Genomic DNA, 13,411 nt, shown 5'->3' with positions numbered 1-13,411 from the left:
CTCGGGCTGAGCGAGGCAAGGCTATTTATTATTCGCGCCTTGATGTGATGGCGCTGGCAATGTCGCCACACTTGTAATCAATTACCTTTTTGAGTAACTTTTCGAGTAATCAGTTACTTTACTGTCAAAGTAATTTTTTGAGTAATCAGTTACTTTTCTGAGTAATCGATTACTCAGTAATTGATTACTTTTCCGGCAGAGATTAGCTTATCTTTCAGATGTTCTGTCCCGAGTCAAGCCCCTGGTGCTATCAGCCTTTGTTGGGCCGTTCTACTATAGCAAGCGGAGGTCATTGTAATAACGCTCTGGAATTTCAGAGTTTCTCTCCCTAATCTGTTCCTACACCAGTGTAATGGTACCTGAAGCTTTGGAGGTTTAGTGAGTCATGGGGAAGTACCACGCAATGTTCTTCCACAATCGGGTCAACGTCTTCCCGGGTGTACAGATCTCCTTGTCCTACGTGTTTTTGTTTGTCTTGTTATTTCAGCTGTTCCGCTGTTGAACCTTTTTTTTTTTTTTCTGAGGCACAGGAAGGCGGTTATAATTTGCGTGAATGCAGGGTAACGACCGAAGTAACGCGTTACTTTTCTACTCGTTACTCAATTATATTTGAAGTCGAGTAATTGGTAATGGTAATCAATTACTTTTTTCGAGTAACGGGCACAAGTCTGTGCGAGATGCGCGCATATAGGAAATTACCAGCGGCATGGCCAAGCGGTGCCTCGCTCCTTGGTGGGAGCCAAGGTCGTGCTGAGGACTAGGTGGTGGTAGGTTCCAATACTATCACCGGCTGTGCTCTCTGAGGCTTTCCGTGGGTTTTCCGAAGACTTTCCAGATGAATGTCGGCACAGTTCCCCCTGAAGTCGGTCCAGGACGCACACTAACCCCTCCGGTCCCCCACTCCTTCCTGCTGTCTTCTCTCCATCTGTCCTCATATGTACGCCTCTCACAGGCACGGTTGCTTCGTGGCGCGTGCACACACACACACACACAATCCGAAATTAAGAAAGTAAGTCAAAAGAAGATGAGAACCCTATTGAAAAATACTTCAGAAAATCTCATAGAAACATAGCATTCCTTCAGAATTTCTTACAGAAGCGTCTTCGTCTCTCAGAATTTCCCACAAAGGATGCAGATTCGAATACCTATCATCATAGGCACACCAATGTGAAAATATCCTGTGGGATAATTCAAGGTCTGGCCTTGTGATTTCTATGAGAAAACAGCGTGATTCAGAAACAGCGTTTATTCCAACTGCCAGCAAGTTTGTTCGTCTGCTTTGAAACGTTGAAGCGCATGGATGCAGCTACGCATCTCATGCAAATATCGCCAGGAATTCAGGATTTTCGTCGCTTTTGAGGTATATAGCACGTGTGTGTGTGTGTGGTATATAATCGTCCGTACTACGCATTCTCATTCTTTATGCGTCTTTACTCCTGTTCGCACGTATTCTGAGGAATGGAAGGTAGAATGCAGTGAGATGGTTATAGCAACTGTGCTTTGGGCAAACGGTATGTTACATATTTCTACGCCTATCTCTCACGCACACACATGTTGTCTTAACCGTGCTTTTTAAAATACTGTTTCTTCTAGGTTAAACTCGGAAGAAGCGGCAGCGAGCAGAAATTAATTGGATTCGTACGTGGTCGTAACCCATTCTCGTTTCGAGAAAGTTGGATGATGCTTTTACGGAAGAAAGCCTACGCGTTCCCAATGTGCGAAACAAAAAGTTGTCATAATCACATGAAGAAATTTCTTGGTCGTCGCATTGGACATTTCAAGTACGTGTACAATGCGTTGGGTCATGCCTTTCTGAACTTATTGGCTGGGCCACAAATGTTCTGCAACATTCCTTACAGTGACGGCATGCGACTTACTCTCAATACTTCTCAGCAAGTAAGTATGGGATCCTTTAATTATCATACGTGGCAGTGCAGCTTTCTTAGGATGTTTCTTGCAGGGTGGCCCATTACACTTTCTCACAGGCTTTCTTGGGGGTCTCGAGGCCTGTAAGAAATCCTGTGAAAAAGCCTCACAGGCCACCCTGTAAGAAGCCCTGTAAGAAAGCTGCATTGCCCCTGCCTGTAAGAAATCCTCCCTGGAATCCTACAGGATCACTGTGCGAAACTCTAAGAGAAAGTTTGTAAGATTTAGTCTCATAACCTCATAGAAATTCCTTCAGCAGTCTGAGAGATTTCTTTTGTAAGATTTTCTGAAGTATTTTTCAATAGGGAATGTCAAATTTAGCGGAATGAAGCCGGATGGCGGCCCTGTCGTGGTAACGCTGACTCGAATCCAGAGTTGTGCACGTTACTCGAAAAAAAAAGTAATTGATTACAATTACTGTTACTACTGCGCGAAAAGTAATTCTTTACGATTACAAATTACTTCATCAAAAATGTGATACGTTACCGATTAAAAATGTAACGCGTTACTTTTCCCGCTACTTTCAAATTGTGGGCCATAGCAAAGCCAGCAAGCCTGCAGTGTGCAAACATGCAGCTCTTGTTGCAAATTCTAATGAGACGCAAATGTACATGATAATGGTGGTCAGTGTTGAATTGGGGTCAATATAATTTATATGGCCGATGTAGTACATGCTTGGAAAATCTGTATGAATGACATTAATGTTGTACTTACAGAATTCAATATAACTGAGAAATGCAATAGGATGTCAATACAGTACATAGACCCATAATAAAGAGTCAATACAGAGTCAAGGATCATTTTCCCGAAGTTAAACCGGGGGGACGTACTGACCCCTATCGGAATCCTGTGTTCTCCCCGTCTGCCAATGTTTGCACACCGCCCACAGTTACGGTCCCCCACATCACCACCATACTAGCACGAAGAAAAACAAGTTATTAACCGCATTCCATGACCCATTATTTCTGTACGGTTGAGATGGCTTTCCAGAATTTTGCAAAATCTGATATTCCATAGCAACCTATCGAAGCCGTGACCTTCGAACGTTATTCTGGTCATGTATACTTTATGTCCACCAACGCTGCAAAGATTACGAAACCTTGAAACGAAAGTAGAGGACGACTTTCACCTGCCGTCCATGCACGCGGTCAAAAGCTCAGCTCATTGGTAGAAGAAGAAGCTGATCACGGCCACGGCCGTCATCTCATTGGACGAAGAAGAAAAAGAAGAAGTTGATTCTAAAGCCTGTAGTACGCAATTCAGACCTGAGCTTCAGAAAAAGTCACACACATCCACAAAAACTGTGAGTAGTCGTACGTTACATCACTTAAACATCTAGGTTCGTAGATTAGGTTTGGTTGCCTGTTCCATTTATGCAGTTGATAGCAACCAGTACTGCATAAGCTAGGGCCAATGCGCAATGAATGTTTCAGTGTGCCAGTACTCTGTTCCTATCTTTCTGCTAGTGATAGATTTCTAGCCATCGTACAGCACTAGAAGTTCACTTGTGGTTTTAAGAAATATTTCAAGATTTACACTGGGTTTGTAATGGTAGGATTACAGTTATACGTCAAAATCAGGTATTTAAATAAATCGAACCTGGTTTTGCCAGATTGCTTTTCCCAGTAACTGTAATTGTAACTACGATATAATTAGTGGTTCCTAATTTGACGGTAGTTTGATTACTTCTATGTCCATGTAAATGTAATAATAATTGGGTGTTTACATCGCGAGACAACCCATGTAATTTAATTACTTCTGTAAAGTAATTTTGGCACGTCTGACCATATATGGTCTATCTATTTGAGAAATCGCATAACTATAGTTACGCGATTTCTGAAATATCTGCAGTGGAGGTACTGACAAAGTCGATTTCGCGTGGCGATAGCTTTCGATGCCGAGACTGGGAGGTGACACGGGTTCGAATCCTGTCACCGGCTGTGCCGTCTGAGGTTTTCCCTGGGTTTTCAGAAGACTTTCCAGACGAATGTCGGCACAGTTCCCCCTGAAGTCGGCCCAGGACGCATACTAGCCCCCCCTGTCCCCCACTCCTTCCTGCTGTCCTCTCTCCATCTGTTCGTGCCTGTACGCCGCTCATGGCCACAGCTGCTTCGCGGCGCTAACAAGGAATTTAAAAAAAATAATTTTCGGTGATGTCAGTGTATCTACCTCGCGGGCACCGAAATTTGGTGATTTTTGTCGCTCGCGAAAAATCGTTCCGCGCGAAAGAAAACCAATTTTTCCAGTATCGCGTGTAGCAATCTATTGTCCACGCTTCTCGTACAGCAAAATATCGTATTTAATTGGACGATTGTGTAATGTAGTAGTAAAAATGTTTCACCGTCTGCTGGTCGCCCCAAAGCCATGCGCGATGGTAATGATTTCGTACAAAATATTACGCTATCGATATAGTATCTGATGTGAGTCTACACTGTGGTTTGTGTTCATGAACGCCATCACGGGGAAGCAAGAGGGAAAGTGGGCGTCGCTCCCTCTGGCTTCCAGAAACGTAGGAATTTTGAGCAAAGACAATGTACCCAAGCAGCACAATGTACTGAAAGTCGAGTGCAATAGGGGTGGACGGGTAGGTGGAACGCCTTGAACAGACTCTTGAAACTAAAGAACATTGATAAGACACATACCGTCCACCCCTATTGCACTCGACTTTCAGTACATTTTGCTGCTTGGGTAGTTTCGTGCGCTGTTGATGCAGCACCACCTCAATGATTCTACTCTGCACCCACCCTTACCCCGCTCGAACAAATCCTGGTGGCGCTCCAGTGTGGTGTACTCAGTGGTATACAGTCAACCCTCGATTTATGAACCTTCGATTTATGAATTCCCTCGTTTTATGAACAGGAGCACGAGGAACCAAACTTTTTACATGCATTTTCCCCTCGTTCTATGAACCTCGATATCCGGATAATGAATGGAATTTCTGGGAACCAACTAGGAGTTGCCCAGTGTTTTTGCCCTCAATTTATGAACGGATGGTTCCGAGGTCAACAGAAATGTTCAAATGGATTATTCCGTGGTCTTATGAATGATGCCGGAACGGACGAAACTTTTTCCAGGTATTGGCACCCTTCGTTTTTAACCCCTCGAAATTCGAACAACAAAAGGCTTTTCGGGGGACGCATTAGGGACGACGAAGTGTATAGCAGAAGGCCTGGTCGAAAGCAACATTACATAATATATTGAATTATAAACACAATCCCAACCCACAAATATGGTTTCGTCAGCCGATAGTACTGACTTAACAGAATTTTTGATTTATAAATCCCTCGATTTATGAACGATTTTTCCCGGAACCGAGGGTGTTCATAAATCGAGGGTTGGCTGTATTCGGTTGAGGTAGCTGTCGCATGGCAACACGGTATAATGAGGGCTCTGGGTCCAGATGATACTGCGCTGCGCAGGCTTTCAGGCCTCCGCATGAAAATGTTTTGTGCGTCTACACCCGCGATAGAACTGGAAAGTAAGACCTGGCAAAAGTACACCGCATGAACCTTTGCCATATAGCCATGGTTCCAGTGGATGATGGCAGTCATTTGATTTCGCATTCGTGGAAGGTCTTCCGAAGGGCACTCCAGGACCGTTTTCTGTGGTACCAGTGAAGTTTCTTTCGCACTTTGAGCACGAAGAACGCAAAGAAGACAGTCAAGGACTGTCTTCGTAGCGTTCAAGCGTCCAAGTATTCCTAGCCTCCAAGGACTGCAATACGCGTTTCACCTGGACCTGATACACATGAAGCACATGTAATTCATTCGGTTCAATATATAAGTTAGAGCTCACTTTGTTTCATGCCCTCTCTTGTACCGTTTTCAGAGCCGTTACGTGTGCACCTTAGGAACTATTCGAATACATTCGGTTTGGAAGAAACACCGATTCGATTCGAAATTGGAAAATAGAATTCTGTATTCCATTGGCAAATATAATCGAATGTCGGATTACTCGCTTCGGTATTCGAAAAAGTCCAGTATTCGCACATGTCTAATATGTACACTGTTAGAAAAATTTATACCTTTTAGGGTATAAATCGCCCGTGCAATAACTCGTACCTTTTAGGGTATAAATTTATACCCTCCGGAAGGGTATATATAGTTTATACCCTAGTGGAGGTATAGAATTTATACCTTTCCTTCACATAAACTGTACCTCTGCAGAGGTATATTCTAATCCAGTTTGCCACAACATTTCTGGCAGAGGGAGCTGAAATCATTTTTGATTATAAGAAAAGCGTTCTTTTTCTTTTTCACACACACTCACACACGCAAAGTATTTGCGAGCAACGCTCGACTACGCCATACGAGTTCCCCATATAAAAAGAAATATACAATAAAAAAAGAGAAAAGGTCAAAAAGGAATACCGTTGTGCAAGTCTGGCAGTTTGGATCGACCAAATCCAGACATGGACATCTGAAGAACAACAAATACTGATGTACAGCTGGCGACTTGGCAAATTGTACTGGTGAGCACGGCATACTGGTGAGCACGGCAAGATTTAATAATTGCAGGTATACATATCACGCAGTCATAAACTCAACCTGTAGATTGTAGATACAACTCTAACGAAGTCTGTGTTTCTTAATCAAATTACTGTTTATCTTATATGACACCGCTTCAACAAAAGAAAATTATGTGATTCAACATGTGGTGCAAGTAAAGGTATAAAAACACTGAAGGTATAAACAGCCCGCAGTTATACCTTAGGAGGTATAGCCTCGGTTGTCTATGCTATACACAAGGTATAAACACATGATGATGAGGTATAAATATGTTACGTTATCCCTACTTCATACCTCTTTTATACCCTTGTGCATGGTTGGAGGTATAAATCGGCACTTTGTACCTTTTCTATACCCTCCAGAGGTATATATCTGGAAGAGAAGGTATAAAAAAGGTACAACAGCCCATTATTATACCTTCTTTATACCTTTTTTTCTAACAGTGTACCTTTTACCGGTAAAAATACATAATTAGGTCAAAGGTGGGCATTCGATAAAGAACCCTTCCTAAGGACAATGCGAACAACGCTATGACAGTGCGTTTTTACGTATGAGAGAAAGAAAAGGTTGGAGAAAGCACGTAGCAAAGTCTGTCCCCTCGGAAAGCAGCAATAAGCGGGCGTTCCGCAGACGGCACGCAACGCTATACGCTCTGCAAGTAACCGAGCGTTCTGCGCATATCTCCTCTCCCGGTTACTCCACTCGGGAAGCCCCATTGGCTAAGGCGGCGCCCTCCCTCTTCCCTCTCACTGCCTCCTCTCATGCGCAGAGACGCACTTGCACAGCGTATGGTGAAAAAGATGGTGCAACGCGGTGGGTAGTGGTGAAAGGGGCTCGCCACTGTCGGCCTCACAGAGGTGGGCAACGTCATGACTAACGCACTCGGGGAATGTGCGTCCCGGGTAGACTTCTAAGGGACATATGCCGACATACGCGGAATGGCCGAGGCGTCCCGCTCGTTGGTGGTATAGCCGAGGTCGTGCTGAAGAGTGGGAAGTGGTGGGTTTGGAATTCTACCATCGGCTGTGCTGTCTGAGTCTTTCCGTGGGTTTTCGGAAGACTTTCCATACGAATGTCGGCACAGTTGCCCCTGAGATTTGTGACGAGCTATTCCTGAGCTACTTTTCTCAAACATCAGTGAAAAGTCACAACAGCGTTGCGTAGTAGCTCTAATATGTTGGTGTCCTATCTGATCCAGATGGCGGCAGGTAAACCGTGGAGCCGTGGGAGACCATCGTTGCCCAGCATTCATTTGGCAATTGAAGAAGAAAAAGAGTCCCCTGTAGCGGCGAAAATGAGGATCTCACGTGGTGTAATGGTTGTCAGCAGCGGATTCCTGCTCCTCTCCACCGCCTACCGATCTCTTCAGAACCTTCAGAGCAGCATCATCAACGAAGCTGACCTAGGTGCAGCTTCCATGGCTCTCATGTACATTGCCAGTGTCATATCTTGCATATTCGTGTCGAGTTACATGATTGGCCGTCTGGGGCTTAAGCACACAATGGTGGTCGCCATGTCCATGTACTTCGTCTATTTTCTGGCCAACATGAAGCCAACATGGCTGACGCTCTTGCCTGGTTCCTTTGTGCTCGGTCTGGGATGCGGTCCCCTGTGGACGGCCAAATCGTCGTACTTAACCACTTTAGCCCAGGAATGCGCGGATGTGGAAGAGAGAGGGGACCCTGCACCTTTCATCTCCCGTGTCTTCGGCATATTCTTCGCAATGTACCAGACCGCGCAAGTCTGTAGCGCTCTCCTCTCTTATTGGCTTTTCGCCCCACCTGACACTACGAGCGAAGACCCTCCGCAGTTCATAGAACGCTGTGGGGCTTCCTTTCATCCAACTGATGATGCGATTGGCAACGAGACAGCCATGAGGAGCATCCCAGAATCGCAGGTTCTAACGCTGAGTGCGCTGTACACGGGTTTAGTATTGGCCGCCATTGCGGTACTCTTCATCTTTCTCGATAAAATGCCCGATGAAGTTCGTGATTCCAGCCCTCCTATGAAGCTTCTCGTCGAAACCGTTCACCAAACGAGACAGGGCTTCCAGCAGCTGATGATTCCCCTGACTGTGTACGGCGGCATGCAACAAGTCTTCTTCTGGGTAGAATTCACTCAGGCATTTGTCAGCTGCTCCTGGGGCCCCGGACGCGTTGGACGCGTCATGGTATGTCACGGGATGGCGGGCATCATTTCTTCGCTGACTTTCGGCTTTCTGTCGGCGAGGGTGCCACGAATTTTACTTGTAATGACGGCAGCACTGCTGGACTTCGCGGTCATGGTACGGCTCTTAACGTGGAAGCCAACACCGCAAGACGCACGTAGCTTCTATTTAATTGCAATCTGCTGGGCTGTGGCAGACGCTTCCTGGAAGACTCAGATCAACAGTGAGTTGCTAGTTCTAAATTGTGCTTGCAATACTATATTTCGGTGTGAGCTAAATGTATTATTGCGCTTAAGGCGATTCACCGATAATTTTAACAAACCCTTAGAGAAGAGCTGATATGACTGAAACCTACGGATCAGAATATCGTACTGGAGAAAAGAGGGGTAGTTGGTGTCAAATCATAGTTGTAGGGTTCGCAGACGTCCTGTTCCTGTGTTGCTCAACCTTCTGTCCTCTCTTGTGTGCGTTTTCTTGCTGCAACTTACACGATATGATATGGTCAGAATAACCTGCTGTCGGTTTGTGGTCCGCCACCTCGTTAAGGGGGCGAAACGGCGATGTGGAACAGGGCGTGGAAGCATAGAGATCATACGTACGAAGGCTAGAAGAAAAGCTGGGAGAGAGAGTGAAGGGGGAGAGCAAAGGAGTTGTACCGAGGCAAGACGATATTTTGATCGATATTTTGGATTGGGCCGGATTCCGCCACAGCCTTTCCACGTGTGAAGACCAAACATGTTCGGCGCAATGGTATCCAATCCAATGCAAGTCGCTTCGGCTTCCGCTCTGCTCCGCGTGCCATGTCGTGTGCGAAGTGTGTTTGTTTTGTCTGCCATCACCTGCGCGCTTTGATTCTCGAGGAACGAGTATCGTACGGTTTAAACCTTGTGCTGCAACATGAAACAACAGCGCAGGGAACTCGTATGTGTCACCGTTCGTAACAAGCTAGGCCTACCGTATCGATCATGGCGGCTCACACGTTGAGAAGCTCCCCTTCGTTGGCTTGGTTTCTAGTTATTACGAGAGATCACCGTCTTGGAGGCGCCCGCTAAATACACCTGATGTGAACAACAACGAATGACTTTTGAAATCTGCCTTGCGACTGCCACTATGGTAGATAAATTGCTCTTATTTTTTCCTGAGTGTATAGCTAGAGCTGGGTGTAGAGATAGCCTCAAGAAATGGTTCAACAATTCAGCGCGCCGTGAATTTCATATTTCTCGATGGCCTGCGGATACGTCTTCGCGTGGAAAGCGAAATAGTGTAATATCGTAAGCCATTTCAGTTGAAAGTAAGTGGACCATGCCGCGTGCAATGCCATGCCAATACAGCGAGCGGTGATGTGCGCTCTGGCACTTCCTCCTTTCGAATTTTTTTCTCCTATAGAATAAATTTCAAGAGCGTCGGTTATGTTAGAGAAAGGCGAAACGCTTCCATGCATATTTCATTGGCACCGGAGGTTGCAGTGGAGCGAGCGAGCCACTTCGCTAAAAACAGCCACACCTGCCAAATGCCACGTGCTACAACACTACCTGCTTATCGAACATGAGTTTTGCAGAATAGTCTCGAATGAATACTCGAAGTGTTTTCTATTTGCAATTTGTTTACTATTCGAGCTGCCTCGTCTGTTGCGTCCTTATCATTGGCAATATAAGTCGCGTCACGACAATGGACCATTTTTCTTAGAACGCACAGCGCATTTGCCGTTCTCGTTCTGGCTGACAACATCCGGAACCGTTACTATTGCTACACTAATGGCAATAATTCGGGTGTCCATTTCGTGGCACTTTTTTTGCCAGATCCAGGACAGTCATGTTAGGCTTGGTCAAAGCGAAGCAATCTCGCATGTTCGCGTGGCGCTTTCTGAGCGCCCTGAATTTGACAGCTAGCACTTTTATCGCCTGGTCTCGAAACGACCGAGCACCGGGTTGCCCAACTACAGGGTGTATGCTATAAAAGGTCAGTGACATTTTCGCGCGTGACACTATATCTATTTGAGAGACGGACTTGTGCTGCCATACCGTGAATCACTTATGCCAGAGAAACCTACGAAAAAATTGTGGTTACCATTCACTGTGTAATAAAATAAACACGGCCACGGAAACTTTCGTCTTCATGTGTTTCCTATGCGCAATACCGATGGATGGAGGTGAAAGTTTGCATGGTCATATTTATTTTGTTACACAGTGCTAGGTAACCACAATCGTTCCGTAGGTTCCTCTAGCATAAATTATTCACTTTGAGGCAGAGGAAGTCTTTTCGTGATAGAGGTATACATCAAGGAGGTATCACTTCTTGCACGAAAATGTGACTGACCTTTTATAGCATACACCCTGTATATCCGTCGTCATCACACCGTGCAACGGTGGCGAGTGCCCTCATTAGGGCGCACGTCAAAGTTCACCTGGTTTAGCAGACGATGGAACCCGAAGATGGGCGACCGCGACGCTTCTAGCGTGATCCAAGTGAAGAAAACCGCTAAATTCCGCTAAATTCCTATGAAGCTTCTCGTCGAAACCGTTCACCAACCTGCACTTGCACCTGGAACTTGAACTTGGAACTTGAAAGCACCTGGTACTTATGTTCGGGTGGCAACGATCACGTCATCCAACTCGGGCGCCGACCTAGCAGTTTCCGAGCGCTAGGCCGCGTTGCCACAAAATGACCACCCGAATTTGCCATAACGCTGCCACCACTTTCCCGTTCCTGGGGCTAGATTTTGAACTTTTCGCTATCCCGTAACGCTTGCTAAACGCCCGTGCTCCCCGGTTGACGGCCAATGCGCGTGACGGAATGAGCGCGCAAATTTTGAAAAATAGCAAAAACGATCGCTATGTGCACATCAAGATTGAGCCCCTGGTGTCCTTCCGTCAATGAGTGGAGGCTACGCTTCCTGCGTTTCGGCACAAAAATAGGTAGGGAAAGGACTCAGGAACGATAACGAACAGCTTTAATGCAGAATGGCTGCACTACGCTCGAGAAGTGCAAGCATGTCGAAAAAGCTTTTCATGATGCAAGCATCATCTTCCTCTTCTTCTTCAAAACAGTGGCGCATAGGTCACTGTTCTGGCATGGAATGGCACGGCGGGCTCCGGCGTCATGTTGCATACATCAAACGAGCGCATAAACTACGTACAGAGAGAAGCAGCAAAAACCGGGTTCGAAACCCAAAGTGGATACTCAAAAAGGCGAACAGATGCATGACGCTGGAACGAAAGACACGAAAACGAAACCGCGGCGCCTCCTGACGTGCATTTGTTTGCAGCCAGTAGCAGACGACATTCGAGAGGGGTCTCATGAACATTGACCATTATTGAGGCAACTTGACGCCTTTTTTCACACCCCTGTAGGGCTTACTAGAGGAGGAGGAGGAGGAGTGTCGTTGGGAGGAACCCGAGAGGTCTGCCTGCCTGATTAGGCGGCATGTTTCTCGGGAAGGGAAAGGTGGTGGAGAGGAGGAGAGGGTGAAGTGGAAGACCGGGCGGAATCCGCTCGGGGGGAGGATAGCTGCGTCCATGGGCTGACTTCAGGGGAACTGTGCCGGCATACGCCTATTACACATCTGAGGGAAACCCAGGGAAAACCCCAGACGGCACAGCCGGCCCGCGGATTCGAACCGCGGACCTCCCAGTCTCCAAGCGCACGCGTTACCGCTGCGCCACCGGAGCTGGTGTGTAGGGCTTACTTTTGTCTCCTATTTCAGCATTCTACGGCATCTTGTTCTGGGACAGACGAAATGCGGCGTTCGCCAATTACCAGCTGTGGGAATCGATAGGCCTCATCGTCATGTTTGCAGTGCAGAGCACAGTGCGTGTGTACTTGAAGATAGCCGGACTCATGATGTGTCTCGCGGCTGGTGTTATAGGATACATTGTCATAGAGATGATGAATCGTTCCCGGAATCTTCCTTCACTGAAGAACCCAACCTGATCGACCGTTGATGAGTGAGAACACTAATTTGTCGTTGCTGTGCATGCGTCTGGAGTCTTGTGTCCACTGAATTATCGGTATCCGACGTTTTTCTTGTGTGCGCATACGATTGAGAACTGTTGTAAACATATAACTTATACCGAATGTCCTGTGCTTCAAATGAAGTGTAGGTGGGCCATCTAATCGTGGTCGTATGAAGAAAGTATCACGTTATTTGTAGACGCGTCTACTAGACAACTGTATGCCGTCCGTGTTTTGTGTTTTACTGTGCGGCAACGTGGGGTTTCTTGTTTTTCGGCATTTCTCCAAAAATGACGAGAAACCAGTCGGCTTTTTTTTGCAAATCCGACGTATTCCGAAAACAAACAAACAAATAATAACAGAAAAAAAAAACGGGACCCTAATTTCTGAAATGTATTCGGAATATATCGGTATCGCCTGGAGTGTGTTAGTTTTCCCGCTTTCTTTCCTTGTCTGCCAAGAAAAGTAAATCTAAATAGGATATCTCTAGAGAGCACTCTTAAAAATGAACTTCACCGCATAGCACGCTCCTAGCCAACCATAATCTCGAATGATATCGTTATCTGCCCTGATTTGTTGAAAAGGTGAGGCGTACGCCTTTTTGTGACACTTATGCTGTTCATAATTGTCACAAAAAAGGCGTACGCCTCCCGTTCTCAACAAATCAGGGCAGATAACGATATCATTCGAGATTATGGTTGGCTAGGAGCGTGCTATGCGGTGAAGTTCATTTTTAAGATTGAGGGGGGCTCTGAGAAAGGGGCTACACAATTTTTTTTTTACGTATCGACTTTCCTTGTAATCTGAGGATACAACAATACAATTCCGAAGGTTATATGCCCTAGCACGATTTATGCGG

The 13,411-nt window shown here is 46.0% G+C and overlaps 1 protein-coding gene and 1 long non-coding RNA gene across 2 annotated transcripts; both read left to right on the top strand.

Annotated features, from left to right (window-relative positions):
• Window positions 1-1,279: 1,279 nt before the first annotated feature.
• LOC135399577 (uncharacterized) lies at window positions 1,280-1,913 on the top strand. The gene is made up of 3 exons (XR_010424346.1): window positions 1,280-1,511; window positions 1,594-1,781; window positions 1,860-1,913. It is a non-coding gene; the product is annotated as an uncharacterized LOC135399577 (long non-coding RNA).
• A 1,196-nt stretch (window positions 1,914-3,109) lies between these two features.
• On the top strand, window positions 3,110-12,718 carry LOC135399575 (protein unc-93 homolog A-like). Its single transcript, XM_064631305.1, has 3 exons — window positions 3,110-3,229; window positions 7,633-8,824; window positions 12,305-12,718. Exons 2-3 carry the CDS (start codon window positions 7,633-7,635, stop codon window positions 12,529-12,531), a joined length of 1,419 nt encoding a protein of 472 aa, XP_064487375.1. The 5' UTR covers window positions 3,110-3,229; the 3' UTR covers window positions 12,532-12,718.
• Window positions 12,719-13,411: the final 693 nt, after the last annotated feature.

This window comes from Ornithodoros turicata, chromosome 7, assembly GCF_037126465.1.
Source record: "Ornithodoros turicata isolate Travis chromosome 7, ASM3712646v1, whole genome shotgun sequence".
Taxonomy (NCBI): Eukaryota; Metazoa; Arthropoda; class Arachnida; order Ixodida; family Argasidae; genus Ornithodoros; species Ornithodoros turicata.
The sequence above is the reverse complement of the archived record's forward strand: the minus strand, read 5'-3'. Positions and strand labels throughout refer to the sequence as shown.

What these genes read in the sequence shown, in the direction of transcription:
- LOC135399575 (XM_064631305.1), top strand. Translation starts at nt 7,633, where the DNA reads ATGGCGGCAGGTAAACCGTGGAGCCGTGGGAGACCATCGTTGCCCAGC. An exon ending in CTGGAAGACTCAGATCAACA is followed by an intron (nt 8,825 to 12,304) that starts GTGAGTTGCTAG and finishes CTCCTATTTCAG; the next exon opens with CATTCTACGGCATCTTGTTC.